Source organism: Cryptomeria japonica, chromosome 9 (genome assembly GCF_030272615.1).
Source record: "Cryptomeria japonica chromosome 9, Sugi_1.0, whole genome shotgun sequence".
NCBI classification, from domain to species: domain Eukaryota; kingdom Viridiplantae; phylum Streptophyta; class Pinopsida; order Cupressales; family Cupressaceae; genus Cryptomeria; species Cryptomeria japonica.
Genome location: NC_081413.1, coordinates 672,124,648 through 672,145,622, shown reverse-complemented (window position 1 = coordinate 672,145,622; position 20,975 = coordinate 672,124,648). Strand labels below are relative to the sequence as shown.

Here is a 20,975-nt window from a genome sequence, read left to right as displayed (position 1 = left end):
TGGCAGGTAAGGATGTGATATACTAAGTCTTGCACGAACATAACAAATAGATGATCCCTATGATGTGGGAGTCATCACTTTCATCAAGCCACAAGTGACTTTTCAAAAAGCTATGTTTCTACTCAAAGAAATATGTATGGTGAGTATCTTGGGAGCAAAACCATCTATGCTCTTGCACTGAATTATATCAAAAATATCTTCAATCAATAGAATGGGTGGGCTACTACTTAAAGGTATTTAGTAATGTTCGATGTCTTTGGACATAAGTTCATTCTGCAGTGACTCACTTGAGAGCCTTGTAACTTGTGGTGGGGCCCATTTGTCCTTTCGGCAAGTTACACTGTAGGAACAGCTATACCCAAGGCTACAACTTTTGCTCTCACCTGATTTCTATAGCGGCTCGAAGGATTTACCGCGCGAGGTCGTCCCAAGAGTGATGTGTCCCTTGGTAGGCCTCTCTTAAAAAGATAAAACTTTGAGTGTTACTAACACTTTTCTCTTGCACCTAGGACCACGAAAGTCAAGGGAGAGGATAGTGTGTGTTAGAAGTAGGACCACTCGACAAACTCTTTTGCACAAATGTGTCAAACAACAAATAAACTTGTTATTTTTAACTTGTCATTGCAATGATGTTTTATCTATTTGGAAATGTTGCTCTAACAACAACAATGTTCTTTTTAACTTACAAAGCAAAGTGTTTGAGTAAACTAGAATTTGAAATCCTAGTCAACTGAAATAAGAGCACGTATGCATGAAGTAAATCATTTTGCAAAATAAGACAAATTGATTATTCTTTTTAGTTGCCCAAAAATGGAAGTGTGGATTGTGAATTCTTAGTTTGATGCAAGAAATAAAATTTTGTCTTGTCTTGTTTTAAGCACCAAAAAGAGAGTGTATCCTATCTTGCAAGAAATGAAATTTGTGTTGTTCAGTTTTAGAGCACCAAAACAAAATTCGTCCTAACTTGCAAGAAATGAAAATTTTGTGTTGTTCAATTTTAGAGCCCCAAATGACAAATTTTATTTTTTAAACAACAAAAAGGAGTTAGTTTAAACCTGCACAAGAAATGAATAGTTAGTAAAATCTGAACCTATGGTGGGCTTCTACAAGTCTAAGAAAACTTATTTTCAATGTTACAGTCTTTTTTACAACGTTTTGTTACAATAGCGCTACTCTATGTACAAACAGAAGCGCTATTTAACACAAACGTGCTAAAAGGAAGACAAAAACGCTAAAAACAAAATTTTAATAGCAAAAACAAAAGCGCTAAAACATGTGCAAATGCGCTACTTAAGTCTCAAAAGCGTCAAAAGATGGGCAATAGCGCTAAATTTGAGACAATAGCGCTATTGTGAATACAATAGCGCTAGAATATCAAATTTGCAATAGCGCTAAAACATGATCAAAAGCGCCAGAGCGCAACCTGTGTGTCAAGTTAAACATTCAAACAAATTAGTTTTGTTAAAAAAAAAATTGTGTTTGGGTGTTTGGATTCACGTCGAGTTCACCAAATGATGCTCTGCGAAATGGGAGAAGGTTAGACTAGAACCTGTGGTGGAATAACACACAAGAAACAATGATCAAAGTTAGTGTTATTCAATCAAAGACTAATCTAAGCAGGCATATCAAAAGAGACACCAAAAACATGAAAGAATATTTAACTAGGAAAGTAAATATAATGAGACATCTCCAAATGCCTCCTAACATGCTCTTAGCTCCTTCTCCTTTGTTCCTCTCCTCTCCAAATTCCAAACTAGTGTAGCTCTCAACAGCTTTTTGCACTATGGATGCTTATGGAGGTTCAAGATTGAAATGTTTACTCTAAAATGCTATGCAAATGTGAATAAAAGCTAATATTGGATGCTATGATGCTAAAATGATTTATTTTAGGCTAAAATAACAAGATATTAGTGGTTTATGCTAAATGCTCTCTAAAATTTTCTATAACTTAGATGCATACAAGTTTTCAGGATCTAGATTATGAAGAAATGGGCTCTATTTATAAGAAAAATGGAGCAATGGATGGTTGAGACTGAGTAATCTCAACAAGGGTCGGGATTGAATGATATCAAATCCATGTGAGGGCTTTCAACCCAATCCCAAGATGACAAGTGTCAATGTGAGATAGGTTGAGAGGAGAGGGAATAAGCATTAAATGATTGACATGATCTGAGAGTTAACTTAGGAGTTAAGGTCAAGGTTAGGTTGAATGAATAAATTCTTTATTCAAAGAATAAAGCTTTTATCCAATGGATAAACTCTTGTGCAAAGGCAAAAGGGATAACCATGGTCAAAGCAATAAATGTTTGAGGAGACACATGAGTGCAAGTTGATTTAACCATAAATGGTTATGTAAGAGCCATTAATGGTCATGTAAGAGCCATTAGTGGTTTTGGAAGACTTTAGAGGTTAGATTGTTGAACACACAAAGCATTAAATGTTTTTCAAAGACTTCAGAAGTGACTCCAAGTTGCTCAGGAATGTGACAATAATTAGGAGATGGATTAGGTTAATTGATTAAGATTAGATAGGTTCTATAAGAATTTAGGAAGGGCAAGTGGGAGATGTAGGAAAATGCAAGTGGGGGGAATAAATGATTTAAATAAATGTTTTATTTAATTTATTTAAAAGAGAAACGATGATTAAATGAAATAAATATGATTTATTCATTTAATTGATTGTGAATTTGGTTTAATGAATTAATTAAAATAAATTAAATAATTTATTTAATTAATAGAAGAATGTTTGAAGATGAATTAATTAAATATTAATTTAATTAACTGATGGCTAGTGGTTTTTTAATCAAATAAATACGAACTATTCATTTAATTAAAATGGACAGATTTATGTGATTACAGAATGTCTTTACCTCTTCCAACTTTGCAACTGAATCTGTCCATCTGGCATCTGTAACTGCCCTGGCCTCAACAATAAACTTTGCATGGTCAACCTCAACCTTGAACAGTGAATCAATCATATCGTTAAGGAAATCAGCATCAACCTGTTCATCTATATGCTTGATTATTTCTTTTTCTTCCAGAATCAAATCAAATTCATTGGTCCAATCAGAAACTGATTTCAAATCTTCATTACTACCATAAATTGAAGGCACCAATTTACTATAACCTTCCCCAAATGTCTGCAAATTTTCATTTATAAGCACATCCTTCCCTATGAAAAATGCATAAGTTGCATTCATTACCTCCACCATGTCTTTAGTGTCATTGATCTTGGGAGGGAACTTGTCACTATACATCATTGTAGTATCTAGCTTATCCATTAATCTACTTCTTCCTGACCAAACATTGAACAAAGGTCCAAGAAAAGCGACAACCTCAAAGGATGTTTTACTTGCCTCTTTCAAAGGACTGTGCAAAATCATGCACTACCATCAATTTTCCTTTCAATACATTAATCTTGTGTTTCAGAATTCCTGACACAACAGAGATAGCCTTGACATTTTGTTCCTTTTCAAGCTTTTCAAATTTTTTTTCGTGTATTCCTCCATTTTTGCTATCACATCAACTAGTATTTCTTGTACTTGTTTTGTAATATGTATTGGAGGGGGCTCATTTGCAATTTTTTCTTTCAACTCCATTAACTCTTCCTCCAGCCCGCCCTTCTTCATCAGTGTCTCTTCATATTTTTAAGATAATGCAATCAATTGGCTATATGTTTCTGTGTATCTTCTTGACAAATCCTCTATTTTTGATAAATTCATGAAAGAAACTTGAGTCAAAAATGAGGCAATCTCCGTGTCAGTTGTGTTCTGCAAATTCCAAATCATTTTGTCAGCTTTCTTTTCTACTTGGATATTTAGAAGGTGGGGTTTTTGAGTGGAAGGGGCCAAAGACCAAGTACCAAGTGTCTTTACCTTAGGATTAAATCCTAATCCTCTTATTACATCTCCAATTTCAAATTCAGTTTTAAACATTGGGTCCTCTTGTTTCCTAATCTGATCAATAATAAAAATAGACTGGATATCCCAGTCAGGCATCATAATCATACCAGTACTCTTAATCAATCGTCTTGCATGTTCCATAGATATTTGCTCCCTGTCAGGATCATATTCCTGTAGTGCCTTGATGATCTCCTCTTTCTTTTCTACATTTCCTTCCTCTATGATCAGATTTTGTCTTAATTGATTTTGTTTCAACCTTGTCAAAAAAATTTTAAAGTCATCATCTTTCATGAACTCATTTGACAACATCACATGCTCATCAAAGCCTTGAGCAAGGGCTTCGTTTGTTTCTCCCTGTTCTTCATTCTGTCCTACTTCTCTTAGACGTGTCCTTATTTGATGAAAGTAGTGTCCTTGTTCTGTAATAATTGCTCTAGCAGGGTCTCTCCTCACAATTGTACCGACCTCTTTGGTTTTTTGTTTCTTTGCAGTTGGCACTCAGGTAGATTGAACTTCATCCCCAATTTCTACATCATCAACAGACACACTAAGTGGCCTCTTGCCATGTGAAGAATGTCCATCTTGGGGGTCTTGCTACTGAGCAGCCAATTCTGGAATTTGAGGCATTTGTTCCATCAGAGTTTCATATAAACTCAGCATTCTGTTAATCCTCTCCAGGTACGGGTTATTAGGACAAAAACTTGAGAAACTAGGGTCAACAACCTTCAATTATGCTTCAACTCTCATCAAATTTTTCCATTTTCTTCTCCTTTCTTGTACTTCCTCTTTTCTTAACAAATTTCTAACCACATCTTCATCATCCAATGGTTCATGGTCTTTTATTGTGGCCCAAGGTGTCATTTTTGGCAATGCACGTTTAATAAAATGTTCAAGATCACGGAATCTAGACACAACATTAACCAACCTATATTGTTTAAGGAAATTGTTTACTTCATCAAAGGAACTCCTACCAATGGTAAAATCAGACACAACCCAAAGCCTAGGAAGAAGAGAACCCTTCTTGTGTTTGTCAAGGTATTCTTTTTCAACTAGGGTCAATTGCCAAATAAACTCCATAAAAGCAAATCCTAATTGGAACAAATTTTGGTAAAATATGGGGAGGCTGAGGACACCCATAGACTCTGGTCACAGTAAAGTTATCACAAAAGAAAAATTCCCCCCAGTTATGTGAAATAGACCAGTTTGGAACATACTGGTAAGGTCTCAAAACTCTCCTAACATTAATTGACAATCGTTCCCTATTTATTCCTAGCATTTCCATAATTGGCAAAACAATCCAATTCAAAGAAAAGGAAAGAAGAATGGGGAGAACTACTGTCCCAAACCTGGGTCCGTCTTTGTATTGGCATTAAGACACCCAATTCTTCTTTGAAAAGCTCCAATTCTTTATCCATGAACTCAACATTATAGAACAAGATTAAGTGCACCACTCTGAATTTCAACTAGAGCATTATGAATGTGTTCAACCACATAGCCCACATAATTGTAAGCGTTGTTAACATATGGGTGTTGAATGTCCATAGCCATCATCCGTAATTCAGCTGACACTATTGAATCTCCATCAAAACCCAACACTCTGCATAATCCATAGATTGTACAATGCATATAATGGTGGAAAGGTGTGATGTAAAATGGTGATTTGATACTATCTGGAATTATAACCGGTTTCCTATTCACCCTAGGCATGTATATGGGCATTGCATGCTTCTTGATAACACCTTTGTATTTGTCATAATCCTCTGCAATCCACTCCAAATCTATATATGTACATGCAGCACCAGTAATCTGGAAAGCTTCAACAAAGCTAGCTCTATTAATTGAAACTAAGGGAGACTGGTTCTTTCTTCTGATTACCCTGGATACTAGGCAATAGCATTTTGCCAACTCTTTGATCAAATCCACATCAACATACACATCTGGCACAATTAACTTTGTCATATTTAAATCCCAAGGGTTTGACATCGGGACACCCTTAACCCTATTATTCCAGAAATAATGAAACAGAGCAGAACCAGTCATATGCAGCGTGGTCGGGTTTCTGCATTGGCTCCATAAATTTTTCCATGCCAAATCATTTGTATTCAAAGCAACGGAAGTCCCTGGTAGCAAATCTACAAATTCTTCTTTGTATTTCTTATCCTTTTTTTCCTCAGTGGCCTTGGGCTTGGAACCTCCAGTTCCACTCATCGCCTTGCTCATTTTAGCTGCAGGAGAAAAACTTAACCAATTTTCTAAAATTTTCCCACACCCAACACTCTGAATTCTCCAACGTTGTTGCAGAGCTCAATTCACTAAATTACCTCGAAGATAGAATGCATTAATGCAATTATACAAAATCTCGACTCGATCATGCAATTTATGGTATTTGGGCGCCATCACTTCTCTCAAGTCTCATTAATTGCCACACTTGCGTGAACTAGCTATTGTGGCATTAATTCAAAGCTGAAGTACTCGAGCGAAATTCGAATTCAAGCCCTTCTATTTGATTGGCGATTATCATTCAAAACTTTTACAGAACCCGACAAACAAGTCCACGTTGCAATCCCCATCTTTAATCGCACACTCGCAACCGATTATAACAATTTGGAAAGTAACCGACGAGTAAGCGACAATGCTACCAAATCCTCTTAATCGCAAGCTCGCAACCCTTTTTACGAATCCTCAAAGAATCTTGCGAGTGAGTGACAGTCGTTGATCTTCATCAAGCCCTTCAGTTGCAACCTCGCAACAACATTTGTAATATTTTTTCTTTACCTACGAGCTGACGACCACTGTAAATCTAACGAAACAACTTATTTCATCGCAAGCTTGCAACTCGAAACTTAGCTTGACTTAAACCCTTGCGATCTCGCGACAACAAGACACTTAACCGCCATCGCATGCTCGCAACACTTTTTGACATAAGACTTACAAACCCGCGAGCATGCGATGACCACAAAATCAGACCAAAACTTACCTGTCGCCAGATCGCAACATAAAATGCTAAACAGCTTCAAAACCCACGAGCAAGCAACTAAACCAACTAAGTTGCAATACCAACCACATCGCATGATCACAAATTAAAATGACTTAACCGCAAACATCTCACGACCTTGCGATAACATAAAATCACACCCAGACGCAACCTTGCAACATAAAATGGTCAAGTGCGACAACTAAAATCTCCCAGTACTCGCAAGCTCATGACTTAAACTGACTTGATGATAAAGGACCTGCGAGCTAGCGATAACCATAAAATCTCAAAACTATTTATCTATTGACCGCAGCGACCCAATGAGTACCAACAAAAATCGATGTTTTATGTTAATTACCTTCATAAACAGGCGCAAGCAGTGGTACACAGACCATTAATGACGTACTCGCTAACTCTCGCGGCTATAATGCATGGCATCAAACCAAATCGAGACCTTATGACCAAAGCAATTTCATTAACAATATCCAACTCGCTAACATAAAATGCTAACACCCAAAAAAATTAGAGACCTCGCTATTTAAACTCAAACCAACACTCGCTAACTCGCCACTTAAATTGTTAAACATGAAATTTATCTGCGAATTAGAGATGAAACATTAAACATGTCTCATTGTCTGACCAACTGTTTGACCACACTTGACGTTGACATGGACAAATAAAGAGAGGACAACTCAGATTTTCAACGCACGACAACTTCGGTTTACTAGCCAACTAAGACAAAAAACACAAAACACAAAACCCTAATCGCCATGAACATCATGTTAAACATTTAATGTAGAACAATAGAAAGGTTCTAACAGTTATGCAATATGAATAATTTTATGGTTCTTGTGACACAAATTGTTGCATTTCATGTTCAACATAATGTGGAACCAATTTACGAATAATTCAATTGTTTACTAATAATTCAAAAAATAAATTCTAATTGTTTACTAATAATTAAATTCACAATTAAAATTTTGAAATAAGTATCTGTTCTGATTGACAAATTCAAGGAATACAATATCAAAAATCATCAATGACAACTTAGTATTGCAAATTGAAATTGTAATATGACTCAAGAACTGTAGTATAATTATAAATACTTATAAACTGACTGCTAATTCACTTCAGTGACTCAGTTTGAGGCTTCTATATCCCAAATGGACTCAAGATCTGGAAACTGACTAGTACTAACAGGTTCATCTTCATTCTGAGTCGGGTATTCAAAAATTTATTTGTCTTCATGTTGACTTTGAGTCTGCGATCCATCATTTGTCTCAACAGTAGCACTAGCAGTAGCACCACCAGCTTTTAAAGTGTTGCACAACCCTCGTCTTTCACGCATGGAATTCCAGATTGTTAGTGCCCTATCATATGGAAAATCTCTAACATTATACTGAGTTACAAACAACCTCAAGCAATTTCCAAATTTTTGTCTAAAATGTTTCTGATCTTTGATTTCAAAAGCCCTAATGCAATGAAAATTCTCTCATCTTCCACCGACCCCAATATCATTGTTTGACATAAATCAGCAAGTTTCAAATATTCTGGTATTGCAATACGCAACGCTTCACTTTGATCTATCCTTTTTCAAAGCCTTGTGATTGATCCAGGTTCAAATGGATTCTCCAAGTCAACCAATTGTTGTTTCATAAACAATGCAAAGTGTTTACATTGTTTTTTAAGATGATCTGAATTTAAAATTTCTTCTATTGGTTGTCCATTGCAATATGCATCTTTTGAAAATATCAATATCAATTATTCTAGTTTTTTTATGAAACATCTTTGCATCATTTGGATTATCTCCAATTGAATGTCAAAATTGAGGATACACACAACCCATGGCTTCAAGTATTTCTTCTCGAGAGAATCTTTCACGAATCTCAATTGAAAGTTCATATGCAATAGACTTCAAATTATCACTAACAGATTTGACAATCCTGTCAAAATCTTCCTTTTTAACTGGCTCTGTCTCGCTTGCCCATCTTAGATTGGTGCATTGGTATCTGAAATCCTTTTACAAAGACACATAACTCATTTTTTGTATTGAAATGAAAAAAAAATTCAGCATGATTCAAATCTGTAATTATCTGCCACCTCAAAAAATTCAGGCTTTCGCCCTGTTAGATCTGAATATAGACCATCCAGGCTCAAGCATGTCATTTTACGTAGAGTGCTATACTCATTGATATACATAGTTTTGTCTTGGGATTTCTTAACAAGTTTGTTCATTGAATCCAGCATAGGGAGAAGACTACCTAAAGTTAACAGATTTATATCACTTAACTTATGTAAGAGATCAGGAGCTTTGTCTACTGTGAGGCGATGCTCATACATTAGTCCGATCAAGGATTGATATTCTATTAGAACTCGTTCCGCTGGTCCATGCAAGGAAATCCATCTGGTCTCAACATCCCTGAGAAGCTTGTTTCCTGTTGTTACTTCCTCAGCAAAAATTTGAAATTCTGCAAAACGTTTAGGACTTCGACAGAAGTATGAGTGGAGCTCGTGGACCAGATCTTCAACTTTTGACACTGTATGGTGCAATACTAGTTTGTAATCTTGCGCAAAAAACCGGTCCTTTAACCTTGCATTACTGCAGCTCCATCAGCTCCAACACACACCAACTTCTTGGCAATTGTCAAATCATCCATACCGGCAATTTCATTCAAAGCTTTCTTAACTTCCAAATATAAATTTTTTGTTGTTAAATTGCCCCTCATTTTACGAACACGGAGTAGATGAGCTCAACGGACGTGTTCTTTTACGGTATACACATGCATACAAACCCAAGCAGTGTTATCTACCACAGTAACTTCATCTATGGATAATGAAATGAAATTTGACTCTTTTACACTTGTAAATTTTGTTTTTCCACCTCAGTGAGACAGTTTGCCATTTTCCATCTAGCGTTTATTGACCAATGTGACATAGGATAGTGAAGAACATTCAAAAAAGATAATAAATTACTAAATTGTGGGAAATCTTTCATAGGACATCCTCTCGACAAAATATGAAAAATAACACTCATCTTAACAGTCTTTGCCAGGTTTGCATCTTTCGCTGCATATTCAAGCCCAACCTTGATTGTATTTCCAAATCCACTATTACCAATCAGTGTCATTTTGTGGTTATGCTCTTCATATTCCGCAGCATACTTTACATGAAGACATTCTTCTTTTGATTTCCATCTTACTACTGGTGTTTCCTTTCCATCTATGATCTGTTTTTCATAAACCTTACCAATATGTTTTTCTATGGTGTCAAGCTTTAGCTGCATCTTCTTCTCTCTTTTAGTTTTCCAACTACAAATCTTACACCTGCATTTTGTTGGTTGTTCATCATTGTTTGGGACTGGTTCAATGAATGGGTACTTTGCTACCCAATCAATCTTCAAACTCCTTGTCATCTCCCACTCTCGCCTCAATATTACTTTTCTTCTTCTTTTCTTCCTACCAACATCATCTTTAGTACTAGCATTTGCATCCGAGTGAATTATCTCATTGTGTGTATCCCTTAGAACATCTTCTGTCGTGTCAATATTGTCATCCTCATTTGATGCATTTAACTCAATGAAAATTCCACCTTTTGGTGGTGGTGAGCTATTACGAATGGCTTCTGCAATTGCAAAAGTTGATGGACCAGAAACTTTGCCAATTCCAAAGAAAGACTTTATGGTAGTATCTTTAAGTTTAAGTTTTGGGTGTTTTGATGGCCTCCCAATCCCTTCATTTTCACCGCCCTAAGGAGTCTTACCCTTGTCTAACATCCCAATCCCTTCACCACCTTGTCTCAGTCTCAACCTTGTCTAACATCTCAATCCCTTCACCACCCTGAGGAGTCTCACCCATGTCTGACTGTGACATCTTGAGTCTTGACCTCTCACTACAAATTAAAAGTTAAAACTAATACTATCAAGTATGAAGAAATGATGAATCAACTTTATGCCTTCTCAATTCTCTGAATCATGAATCAGGAATGCATGGGCCTGTGTTGCAGGATTGTAACTCTGGCCCTCCACCCCACAATGAACTTTGACATTCCAACTCAAATTGCGGAATGCGAATCGAGAGCTCCCAAATTTACTAACAGACATGAACAAATTGTAAGAAAGAGTGTATTTATATCAATCCATGATTGCATTTTTGGCGAATTGCGCGGGCGTTTCAAAATGCATCTTGATTTAAGCAAGGCAAAATGGGTCATCGAATGCTTATAATGTTTTAATTGATATTGGCGAATTTGGCTGACGCGTGCAATGAACATTTAATTTACCGCTCGCAAATTAGGTCATGGGTACGTGGTCGTTTTACTATTTCTGGCGAATAACAGAAGTGATCTAATACCCATGTCTGAGTGATTCCAGGCGAATATTATGAGCATGCACGTCGAATGGTGTGGTCAATGGCGAAGCCAAAATACAGTGTACCATTAACCCCAAAATTCTGGTCAATTTGACCACTATGTTGCCCCAGACTATTCGCCATTTCCTCAAAAAAAATACGCGAAATTCGCCAATTGGCAAAGATTCGCCACTAAAAAACCTCCACAAGACTCCAATCCATCATCTTTCCCTCTTCATCACTCTCATTCTTTATCACCTCATCTTCTCACCCATTTCGAGAGCACACCCGTGTTCTTCGAACCTGCATGTCCTCTCGAGGGGGCATACAACTACTTCCTCGTCTTATGACTGAGGCATCATGCTACTAGTTCTTATCCTTTTCTTCCACTATGTTTTATTCTTCTTTGATATAACATCACTTCATGACGCTATATCAAAGAGGGGCAAAGTGTAGACACCTAAAATTAGTTAAACCAATATTTAATTAATTTAAGCCTGTCAACGTAATTAATTGATTTAATTGAGTTATCCTTATTCTTCTCGATATTTGTTAAATCTAATTTAATTAATCATGTCACTATAGTCTAATAATTAATTATTTCCCTATTCTAAAGTCCATCCAATAATTATTTCCTCTAAACCCACTCAATTAGTTAATTTTAATTAATTAACCTCACTTTAATCCCACTTATCATTATTCTCCAATTTTAAATTTCCCCCCTCATGTCACATCAATTCGATTTATAGTCAACCAATATAGATTTATAATAAACTATTATTTATTTTTATTTTCTCATAATTGATTATACTAGATATATCTTATTTATTTTTTATAATAAATTTATAATTTATTGTTTCACTTTATTTCTATAATAATTGTAACTTGTTATAATTCATTTTTATTATAGTCCATATTTATTATATACAATTAACATATTGAACATTTTTTTTTTTACTGTTGATGTTGTCTATTTCACCGTTTTGGCTCCTCCTATCCTGATGGACCTTGTTGCCTCTGATTTGTAGCTTCGCTCTACACCTACTAGTCCTACTCCTAATGCTCTACAGCAACCTTTTGTTCTACAACTAACTCCTATTTTGCAAAAGTTGGTTGTCGTCTTGCAGCGGCCTATTGTTGGCTTCACTAATGGTTTACAAGCGAGTTCCTTACCGCTTGGTCATTCCCTTGATGGCCCCGATAATAGTATCACCTGGACTGTTGTTTGTCACAGGCGAAAGGGGAAGTCCTCCCCGGCCCCCCAAGGATCGAGTGTCCACACACCCCTTCTTGAGTTGGGTTTGTGTTGTTGAAGGTTAGACAAGTTTCATTTGTTCAACCTTGTTAATCCCGAACTTGCTCCGATGCGCTGTCTTTTTGCCTTGTCGGCTTTTCGTTTTTTGATAGTCTATGACTATGTTAAGGGTCAACACCCTAGATAACGTTGCTTTTTTAATCAAAAACATATTGAACTGTGTTATAGTTTGTACAAATCCTTTAATTTACAAATATTATAATTGTAAAGTGTTTTTTATTAATAAAGCAGCATTAACTAAGAAGTTGACCCTTAACATAGCCAAGACTATCAATTTTACAAAAACAACAGACAAGGGTGTTGACCCTTAAAAAACAAAGCCCAAAGGCAGTAAAGGAAACAACAAAAAAGGGATAGGTGAAAGTAACCTATCAAACCTGCAACAACCCAAAACCTAGCTCAACAATGGGGAGAATCATCCGAGCCAAGGCAAATTTGGGGGAGGGGGGAAAATTTTCCCTTCCACCTGCAACAAACCATGGTCCAGGCAATACTATCATAAAGACCATCAAAAGAAAGATTGAGCAGGAAGGGCCCCGTAGAGTTATAGTCAGCAACAACAAGCTATTGTAGCAGATTGTTGTAGCAGAGCATCAGTAGGTTGTTGTAAAAGAACAGCATCAAGAGCAGATTTTGTAGGAGTGGATCGGTGATGTTAAGTAGGAGCAGTAGTCATAGGGCCAGAGGAGACCAATTTAGAAGCACCGAGGGGTTCAATAGGAGCTTCAACAGCAGTGAGAGGCACTACCTCATCCCGAGAGGAGTCATCATCCGCTAGAGAGGAGTCATCAGTAGTAGTAGCATTGACCGTCAATTGATCAGCAGTAGCATCCTTCCACCAAGTAGCAGAACCTGTGTCGAAAGAGAGAGAAGAGTCTGAAGCCAAGTGACCTGTAGAGAAGAACCTTTGGCAACGAAATGGTAGGCCCTCATAGTCCAATGATTTTGTCCAAGGCCTGTCCCCAAACATAAGAACCACATCCCCAGGGAGAGGCTTGGAAATGTCAATGTCGATTAAAATGCGGGCAAAGGTAGAGTGACCCAATGGCCTCATAACAGGAGTGCTCCCAAAAATGAAGAGGAAGATTAGGTAGGCGAACCCAAACCGGATGCACATTGAATGGTTCGGTGAGGGGGTTAAAGGAAGATGTCCAAGGTTTGGCAAATTGAGAGTGATCTCCCCCAGCCCACAGATTGCCCAAAACCAAATCACAATCATGGGAAGAAGCAAAAGCAGCAATGAAAAAGCCTTTAGCACAAGGGAAAAGCTCAACGCTCCAGGTCACCAAAGATTTCCAGGAAACACTCACCCAACAATGGAGATCCGAGAGAGAAGGCCGGAGACCTATAAATCTGCATACCAACGCAGTGCGCTGGTAGCAATCAATATTCTCAGCAACTTGCAGACACATACCACCGCAGGAGAGGTCTTGGCTCAAGGAAAAGGGTGGATCCCCTTGGCAATAAGAGCAGCAGAACGAGCCACACGAGCAAAGCTCCGCCCACCAACAGAAGGTTTGGAAACCTTAGAACCCGCAACATTGGTAGCAACAACGGTAGCAGATAAAGCAGCTCCAATACCCAAGACATTTTCAACAGAAAGGAGGGTAAAAGCAGCACCCAGCTGAAAGGAATCACTAAAAAACCCGAACACCAAAGGGCGTGAGTGCAGAAAACCCAAGCAAATCCCCATGGGGAACGGCAGCATCACCATTCACCCATGGAGCATCACACCCAAACCCAGCAACGCTGGCAGGGGGAAGGGAGATGACAGAAGGATCCGTGACGGGAAGAGCACCTGCATCACTGCAAGCAACGCCAGGGTCCACATCAAGAGGAAATACCACCACGGCAGAACATTGCAGAGAGGGCTCAGAACGGTTAGCACAATGGCTGCCACCAGCACATAACACCCCAGACGCCACAAATGCACTACCAACGGGACCGTAGGGCATGAAGCAGGCAGGGGAAGCGGTTGCAATGGTCGAGTTGCAGCTGAGAACGAGAGCGGGAGAGGGCATTTTGAATTTTCTTAGAAAGTCTAACATTGTAATGTGTTTATTGTAATAAGGTCAATAGGTATTAATTCATTTTTATTACCTTTTGGACTTTTCTCTATGTTTTTAGCTTTGTATTGTCTTACAACTCGCCTTGAGTTCCATGTGCTTCCTTCCCCTCTCTCTCCCCTTCCCACCCCTCCTTTTTATTGTGTCTTGGTCTGCAACTTACCATTTCTCCTTAGGATGAATCACGAAGTGTGATCCTAAATGTTGATGCAAAATCTACCACACAATCAAATCCAGAAACAGCAAATCTATCAGCATAATGGATTGTGGAAATCTAATGTCATTAACTAATTTCCTTTATGCCCAGATCATTTACAATAGTATGCTCTAGTTATCAAGGTCGACAAGGTCATAAGAAATTCCTACATGCTGTTCAACAGGTATCTGCTAAGTGTGGGCTTTCTGTGGTGGTCTAGATTTTCATACCTGAAGCTTAGATTCTCTACATCAATCAGAAAGCAGCAATGTTTTTCAGAGAGGGGTTGTCTACTAATAGTTTCTGAAACAGTATTTAAAGCACATAAAAATCAAAACTAGATCGGCACATTGTTGTGTTCGACTGTCTATCATGTTTGAAGCACTACAAAACATTTTTTATGCAGACCCTATAAGTGAATCGTCTCCCATAAGAGCCTGATATAACGAATAATGCTGTGTGCAATACTCAAAGTTCTGTTTTGTGAACACTTACATTTACACTTGAATTCTGTGCAAATGTTCATATTATGCATTTTAAAGTAAAAGCATACTGAACAGAAAATAGGCACTAAAATAGAAGTGGCTTATTCTTTTAAGTCATCTGCCAAATAAATCAAAGGGCGTTTATATTTAATGTACTCAATGAATCATTTCAACCACCAAACTATTTAGTCTATGTTACCTAAGTCAATACATGCCAATACGATATAATACTGCACGGCATTGATTGTGGATTTGAACTGATTTAAACAAATTAAATCATAAGCATCAAGCAAAAATGTGTTGCTCCAGAAAGTTGCAAAAGAATATTAATCATGGGTATCTTGATTGTGGATTTGAACTGATTTAAACAAATTAAATCATAAGCATCAAGCAAAAATGTGTTGCTCCAGAAAGTTGCAAAAGAATATTAATCATGGGTATCTCCATGCACTGGACATGCTGTATATATTTGCCACTATTTTTTAATAAATTATGTGGCATACAGAAGCAGACGAAAGTCTGCAGAACTCACAGCCCTATATAAAGACAACCATGACTATAGGCAGGCTAAGTACAACTTTCTTTTAGGCTCTAGCTTAAAGTATACCAGGACTCTTTCCGATGGGATATTTGCCATACCCATGCTAAAACGACATTCTTTAACTCATGATGTCATGAACAACAAAAATCACAAATGAGAACAACTTCAGATTGTATCTGCAAAATGCACTTGCACTAAAAATACATACTGCACAAATTCACATCGTGGGTCATTGTAAGATGTGTTCATGCTTAACACGGCCTTTTAATATACCTGGAACAGGTGGATATGTGTATTTTTTCACAGGAGAGGAAGACATGGAATATGAACCACCAATGCCCTGCAACTGAGGATGTGAGGGCGTGTGATAAGGCTGCAAGCTAGATACCAGTGACTTATTTTCATCAAAACTAGTTCCATTGCAGCAATCTTCATGGCCAGCATGCACACCAGTGCTAGATGGGCTTTCACAAAATCCCATTTCTTTCAGTACATATGCATCATCCCGTAGCTCAAATGGTGTGCTGCAACCATTTGACAAAAATAAACATGAGAACTAAGAGACTAATTATATGACTCTCTAACTGTGATTACGACCACAAGTCAGTGTCTGAGTGAAAACCCATGTGCGCCAGACTTAAAGACTACAAGTGCAAAGAGTACAAGGAAAACTGAAAAACACATGATATGGATGCTGCAAAACAGAAGGAGATGAAATACCTGTCCAAGTCAAAGTGAACGAATTGCATATCTTCAGATATCTCAATCTCAACAGTTGCATGTGGACGTGTCTGTTTTGACAAGAAAATACAAACAAAATCAGGGAAACATTAGGAAAATGAAAAACTCAACAATGTTAGAAATTTTAGTCAGGAATTTATTTTTCTAACAGTCGTCTATGTACAGTGTATGTTGGAGAAAAGGAAGCTGCAATATATAAAAAATTGCTAACTTATGCTTCAACAATGATCCATAAACTGCTCTATATATTCCAAAACAGCTCACCAATTACAGATTCCTAATGCTAGCTACTAAAGCATCCTTCAAAAGAATACAAAAACAAGAAATATAGTGCCACAACCATAACCATAGGAAGCATAGAAATAGAAGCATTAGAGTTGTAAGATTTGATCTGTAGAAACACAAAAGGTAGAAAAACTGCAGTTGAATATTTAAACGTTCTCCAAAATCCACTATAACCATGTAAGTACTATCAATATGGAGAAAGGTCATTCTAAATCTAACCTTTACAAATCTTCAATGAGTGACAAGAGTGATTCCATCCATCCACAAGCTACACTGCCTCAAGCCCTATTCCAACAATGGTTGAACCAGCATACTTTCTCTTTTAATGAAGGTAAACAAGAGTACCAACCCCCAAAACAGATTGCTAAACTCCCCAAGTATGCGTTTGAACAAAAGATCCAGGACTCACCAAGACTCGGCAAGTCCCGAGCCAGGTGACCCTAGGTGAGTCCCAGGAGCCCGGACAGGTCCGAGTCCTTGGCAAGTCCTGGTGAGTCCAAGGACTTGCCGATCCGGCCCAGACCTGGCAAGTGTCAAAGCAGAAATAAAACATGAAAAAAAAAGTTTGAAATGATTGTTCTAAGTTATTGTTTTTTTTTACTTATATTGCATCCTTGACCCTAAAAGTGAACTCATTTGATTGTATTGGAAAATTAGGAGAAGACTGAGTTGTGAGGAAAAACAAGAATGCATAGTAGGGCAACCAGCAAGGAAAAAGAGTGAATTTTCTTCAACAAATCGCATTGGGGCAACTTAATACTTACATTTGGCGCATCAAGAGCTTGTTAGAAAGGATCGGAAAGAAGTTGCATTTCAATTCAACCTTGTTCTAAGAGGTAAGATTGAATTTTTTTGGTTTTTTTGGTGTTTTCTAAGCAAAATTTACATTGTTTTAAAAAAAAACATTTCTATTCATTTTCTTTCAAAGGACCTACAACGTACATTGTTTTTCTTCAAAACATTTTCTTCTTTGAAAGAAAATAAATAGAAATTCTATTACATTGTTTTTTTTGTATTCGTTTATATTTTAACAATGCACAAAATGTTAATTTTTTTGTAATTGAGTCTTATTCCAGCAACCTTCAACTTTTGAAAACCACATTTTTCACAATGTCTAGTTCTACTCCTACCTCCTAGAACAATCTTGGGTAGAAGAGATCCAGCTTGGAAACATACTGAATATTTTCCCAGGCAAAAAAAAGGGACAGGCAAAATGTAAATATTGCAAAACAATCTTTCATGAAGGCATAAATAGATTGAAATAACACATTGTCGGCATACATTGTCATGATGCTCCTTGCACAAAAGAAACTCCTGAGGCTATTCGACAGTGCCAAGTGCAACTAGAAACATTTGAAGCTCAAAATGAAATGAAAAGAGGCGAAGGGAGGAGTTGGCTAGCATTGATTATATTGGAGAGGCTTCTTCCATGCCTCCATATCGTGCTAGTGCTTCTACCAGTGGTAGTGTGAGTGTTAGCATTGATCCTAGAGTTCGTAAATCTAGGATGGATTCATATTTTGAGCCACGCACTACTCCTGGTGCCCGACTGTCGCTTGAGAGCAGTGTTGGAACAAAGAGATACATGATGCGGCTAGACGTGCAATCAAGAGACTTTGGTAATTCCTTTTTATTTGATTGTTTTAAATTTTTTATATTATAGTTTTTATTTGTGGCAAGTCTCCTTATTAGCAGAGCATGGTTAATGCCATCACTATTTGTAGGGCGGGGTTCGAAGCCCTTTCTAAATCTGACTTAAGTGGCCAAATTTTGACAAAATTAGTGGTTGATGTATAAGCCATATTATAGGACCAACACGAGATATGGAACAAGAAGGGTTGCACTCATTTGATTGTATTGGAAAAATAGGAGAAGACTGAGTTGTGAGGAAAAACAAGAATGCATAGTAGGGCAACCAGCAAGGAAAAAGAGCGAATTTTCTTCAACAAATCGCATTGGGGCAACTTAATACTTACATTTGGCGCATCAAGAGCTTGTTAGAAAAGATCGGAAAGAAGTTGCATTTCAATTCAACCTTGTTCTAAGAGGTAAGATTGAAATTTTTGGTTTTTTTGGTGTTTTCTAAGCAAAATTTACATTGTTTTAAAAAAAAACATTTCTATTCATTTTCTTTCAAAGAACCTACAATGTACATCGTTTTTCTTCAAAACATTTTCTTCTTTGAAAGAAAATAAATACAAATTCTATTACATTGTTTTTTTTGTATTAGTTTATATTTTAACAATGCACAAAATGTTAATTTTTTTGTAATTGAGTCTTATTCCAGCAACCTTCAACTTTTGAAAACCACATTTTTCACAATGTCTAGTTCTACTCCTACTCCTAGAACAATCTCGGGTAGAAGAGATCCAGCTTGGAAACATACAAAATATTTTCCAAGGCAAAAAAAAGGAACAGGCAAAATGTAAATATTGCAAAACAATCTTTCATGAAAGCATAAATAGATTGAAATAACACATTGTCGGCATACATTGTCATGATGCTCCTTGCACCAAAGAAACTCCTGAGGCTATTCGACAATGCCAAGTGCAACTAGAAACATTTGAAGCTCAAAATGAAATGAAAAAGAGGCAAAGGGAGGAGTTGGCTAGCATTGATTATATTGGAGAGGCTTCTTCCATGCCTCCATATCGTGCTAGTGCTTCTACCAGTGGTAGTGTGAGTGTTAGCATTGATCCTAGAGTTCGTAAATCTAGGATGGATTCATATTTTGAGCCATGCACTACTCCTGGTGCCCGACTGTCGCTTGAGAGCAGTGTTGGAGCAAAGAGATACATGATGCGGCTAGACGTGCAATCGAGAGACTTTGGTAATTCCTTTTTATTTGATTGTTTTAAATTTTTTATATTATAGTTTTTATTTGTGACAAGTCTCCTTATTAGCAGAGCATGGTTGATGCCATCACTATTTGTGGGGCAGGGTTCAAAGCCCTTTCTAAATCTGACTTAAGTGGCCAAATTTTGACAAAATTAGTGGTTGATGTATAAGCCATATTATAGGACCAACACGAGATATGGAACAAGAAGGGTTGCACTCATTTAATTGTATTGGAAAAATAGGAAAAGACTGAGTTGTGAGGAAAAACAAGAATGCATAGTAGGGCAACCAGCAAGGAAAAAGAGCGAATTTTCTTCAACAAATCGCATTGGGGCAACTTAATACTTACATTTGGCGCATCAAGATCTTGTTAGAAAGGATCAAAAAGAAGTTGCATTTCATTTCAACCTTGTTCTAAGAGGTAAGATTGAATTTTTTTATTTTTTTTGGTGTTTTCTAAGCAAAATTTACATTGTTTTAAAAAAAAACATTTCTATTCATTTTCTTTCAAAGAACCTACAATGTACATTTTTTTCTTCAAAACATTTTCTTCTTTGAAAGAAAATAAATAGAATTTCTATTACATTGTTTTTTTTGTATGAGTTTATATTTTAACAATGCACAAAATGTTAATTTTTTTGTAATTGAGTCTTATTCTAGCAACCTTCAACTTTTGAAAACCACATTTTTCACAATGTCTAGTTCTACTCCTACTCCTAGAACAATCTCGGGTAGAAGAGATCCAGCTTAGAAACATACTGAATATTTTCCAATGCAAAAAAAAGGGACAGGCAAAATGTAAATATTGCAAAACAATCTTTCATGAAGGCATAAATAGATTGAAATAACATATTGTCGGCATACATTGTCATGATGCTCCTTGCACCAAAGAAACTCCTGAGGCTATTCGACAGTGCCAAGTGCAACTAGAAACATTTGAAGCTCAAAATGAAATGAAAAAGAGACAAAGGGAGGAGTTGGCTAGCATTGATTATATTGGAGAGGCTTCTTCCATGCCTCCATATCGTGCTAGTGCTTCTACCAGTGGTAGTGTGAGTGTTAGCATTGATCCTAGAGTTCGTAAATCTAGGATGGATTCATATTTTGAGCCACGCACTACTCCTGGTGCCTGACTGTCGCTTGAGAGCAGTGTTGGAACAAAGAGATACATGATGCGGCTAGACGTGCAATCGAGAGACTTTGGTAGTTCCTTTTTATTTGATTGTTTTTAATTTTTTATATTATAGTTTTTATTTGTGACAAGTCTCCTTATTAGCAAAGCATGGT

At 37.0% G+C, this 20,975-nt stretch overlaps 1 protein-coding gene across 3 annotated transcripts in view; it reads right to left on the bottom strand.

Annotated features, from left to right (window-relative positions):
• Positions 1-15,604: 15,604 nt before the first annotated feature.
• The window catches only part of LOC131033844 (transcription factor-like protein DPB), a 41,849-nt gene continuing 36,478 nt past the window's right edge, over positions 15,605-20,975 (bottom strand). For all 3 annotated transcript variants that reach the window (XM_057965137.2, XM_057965138.2, XM_057965139.2), the window contains exons 10-11: positions 16,545-16,615; positions 15,605-16,348 (exon numbers count right to left, since the gene is read on the bottom strand). In XM_057965137.2, coding sequence (XP_057821120.1) covers positions 16,054-16,348; positions 16,545-16,615 — 366 coding nt within the window. In that variant the 3' untranslated portion in view covers positions 15,605-16,053. The remainder of the gene's footprint in view (positions 16,349-16,544; positions 16,616-20,975) is intronic.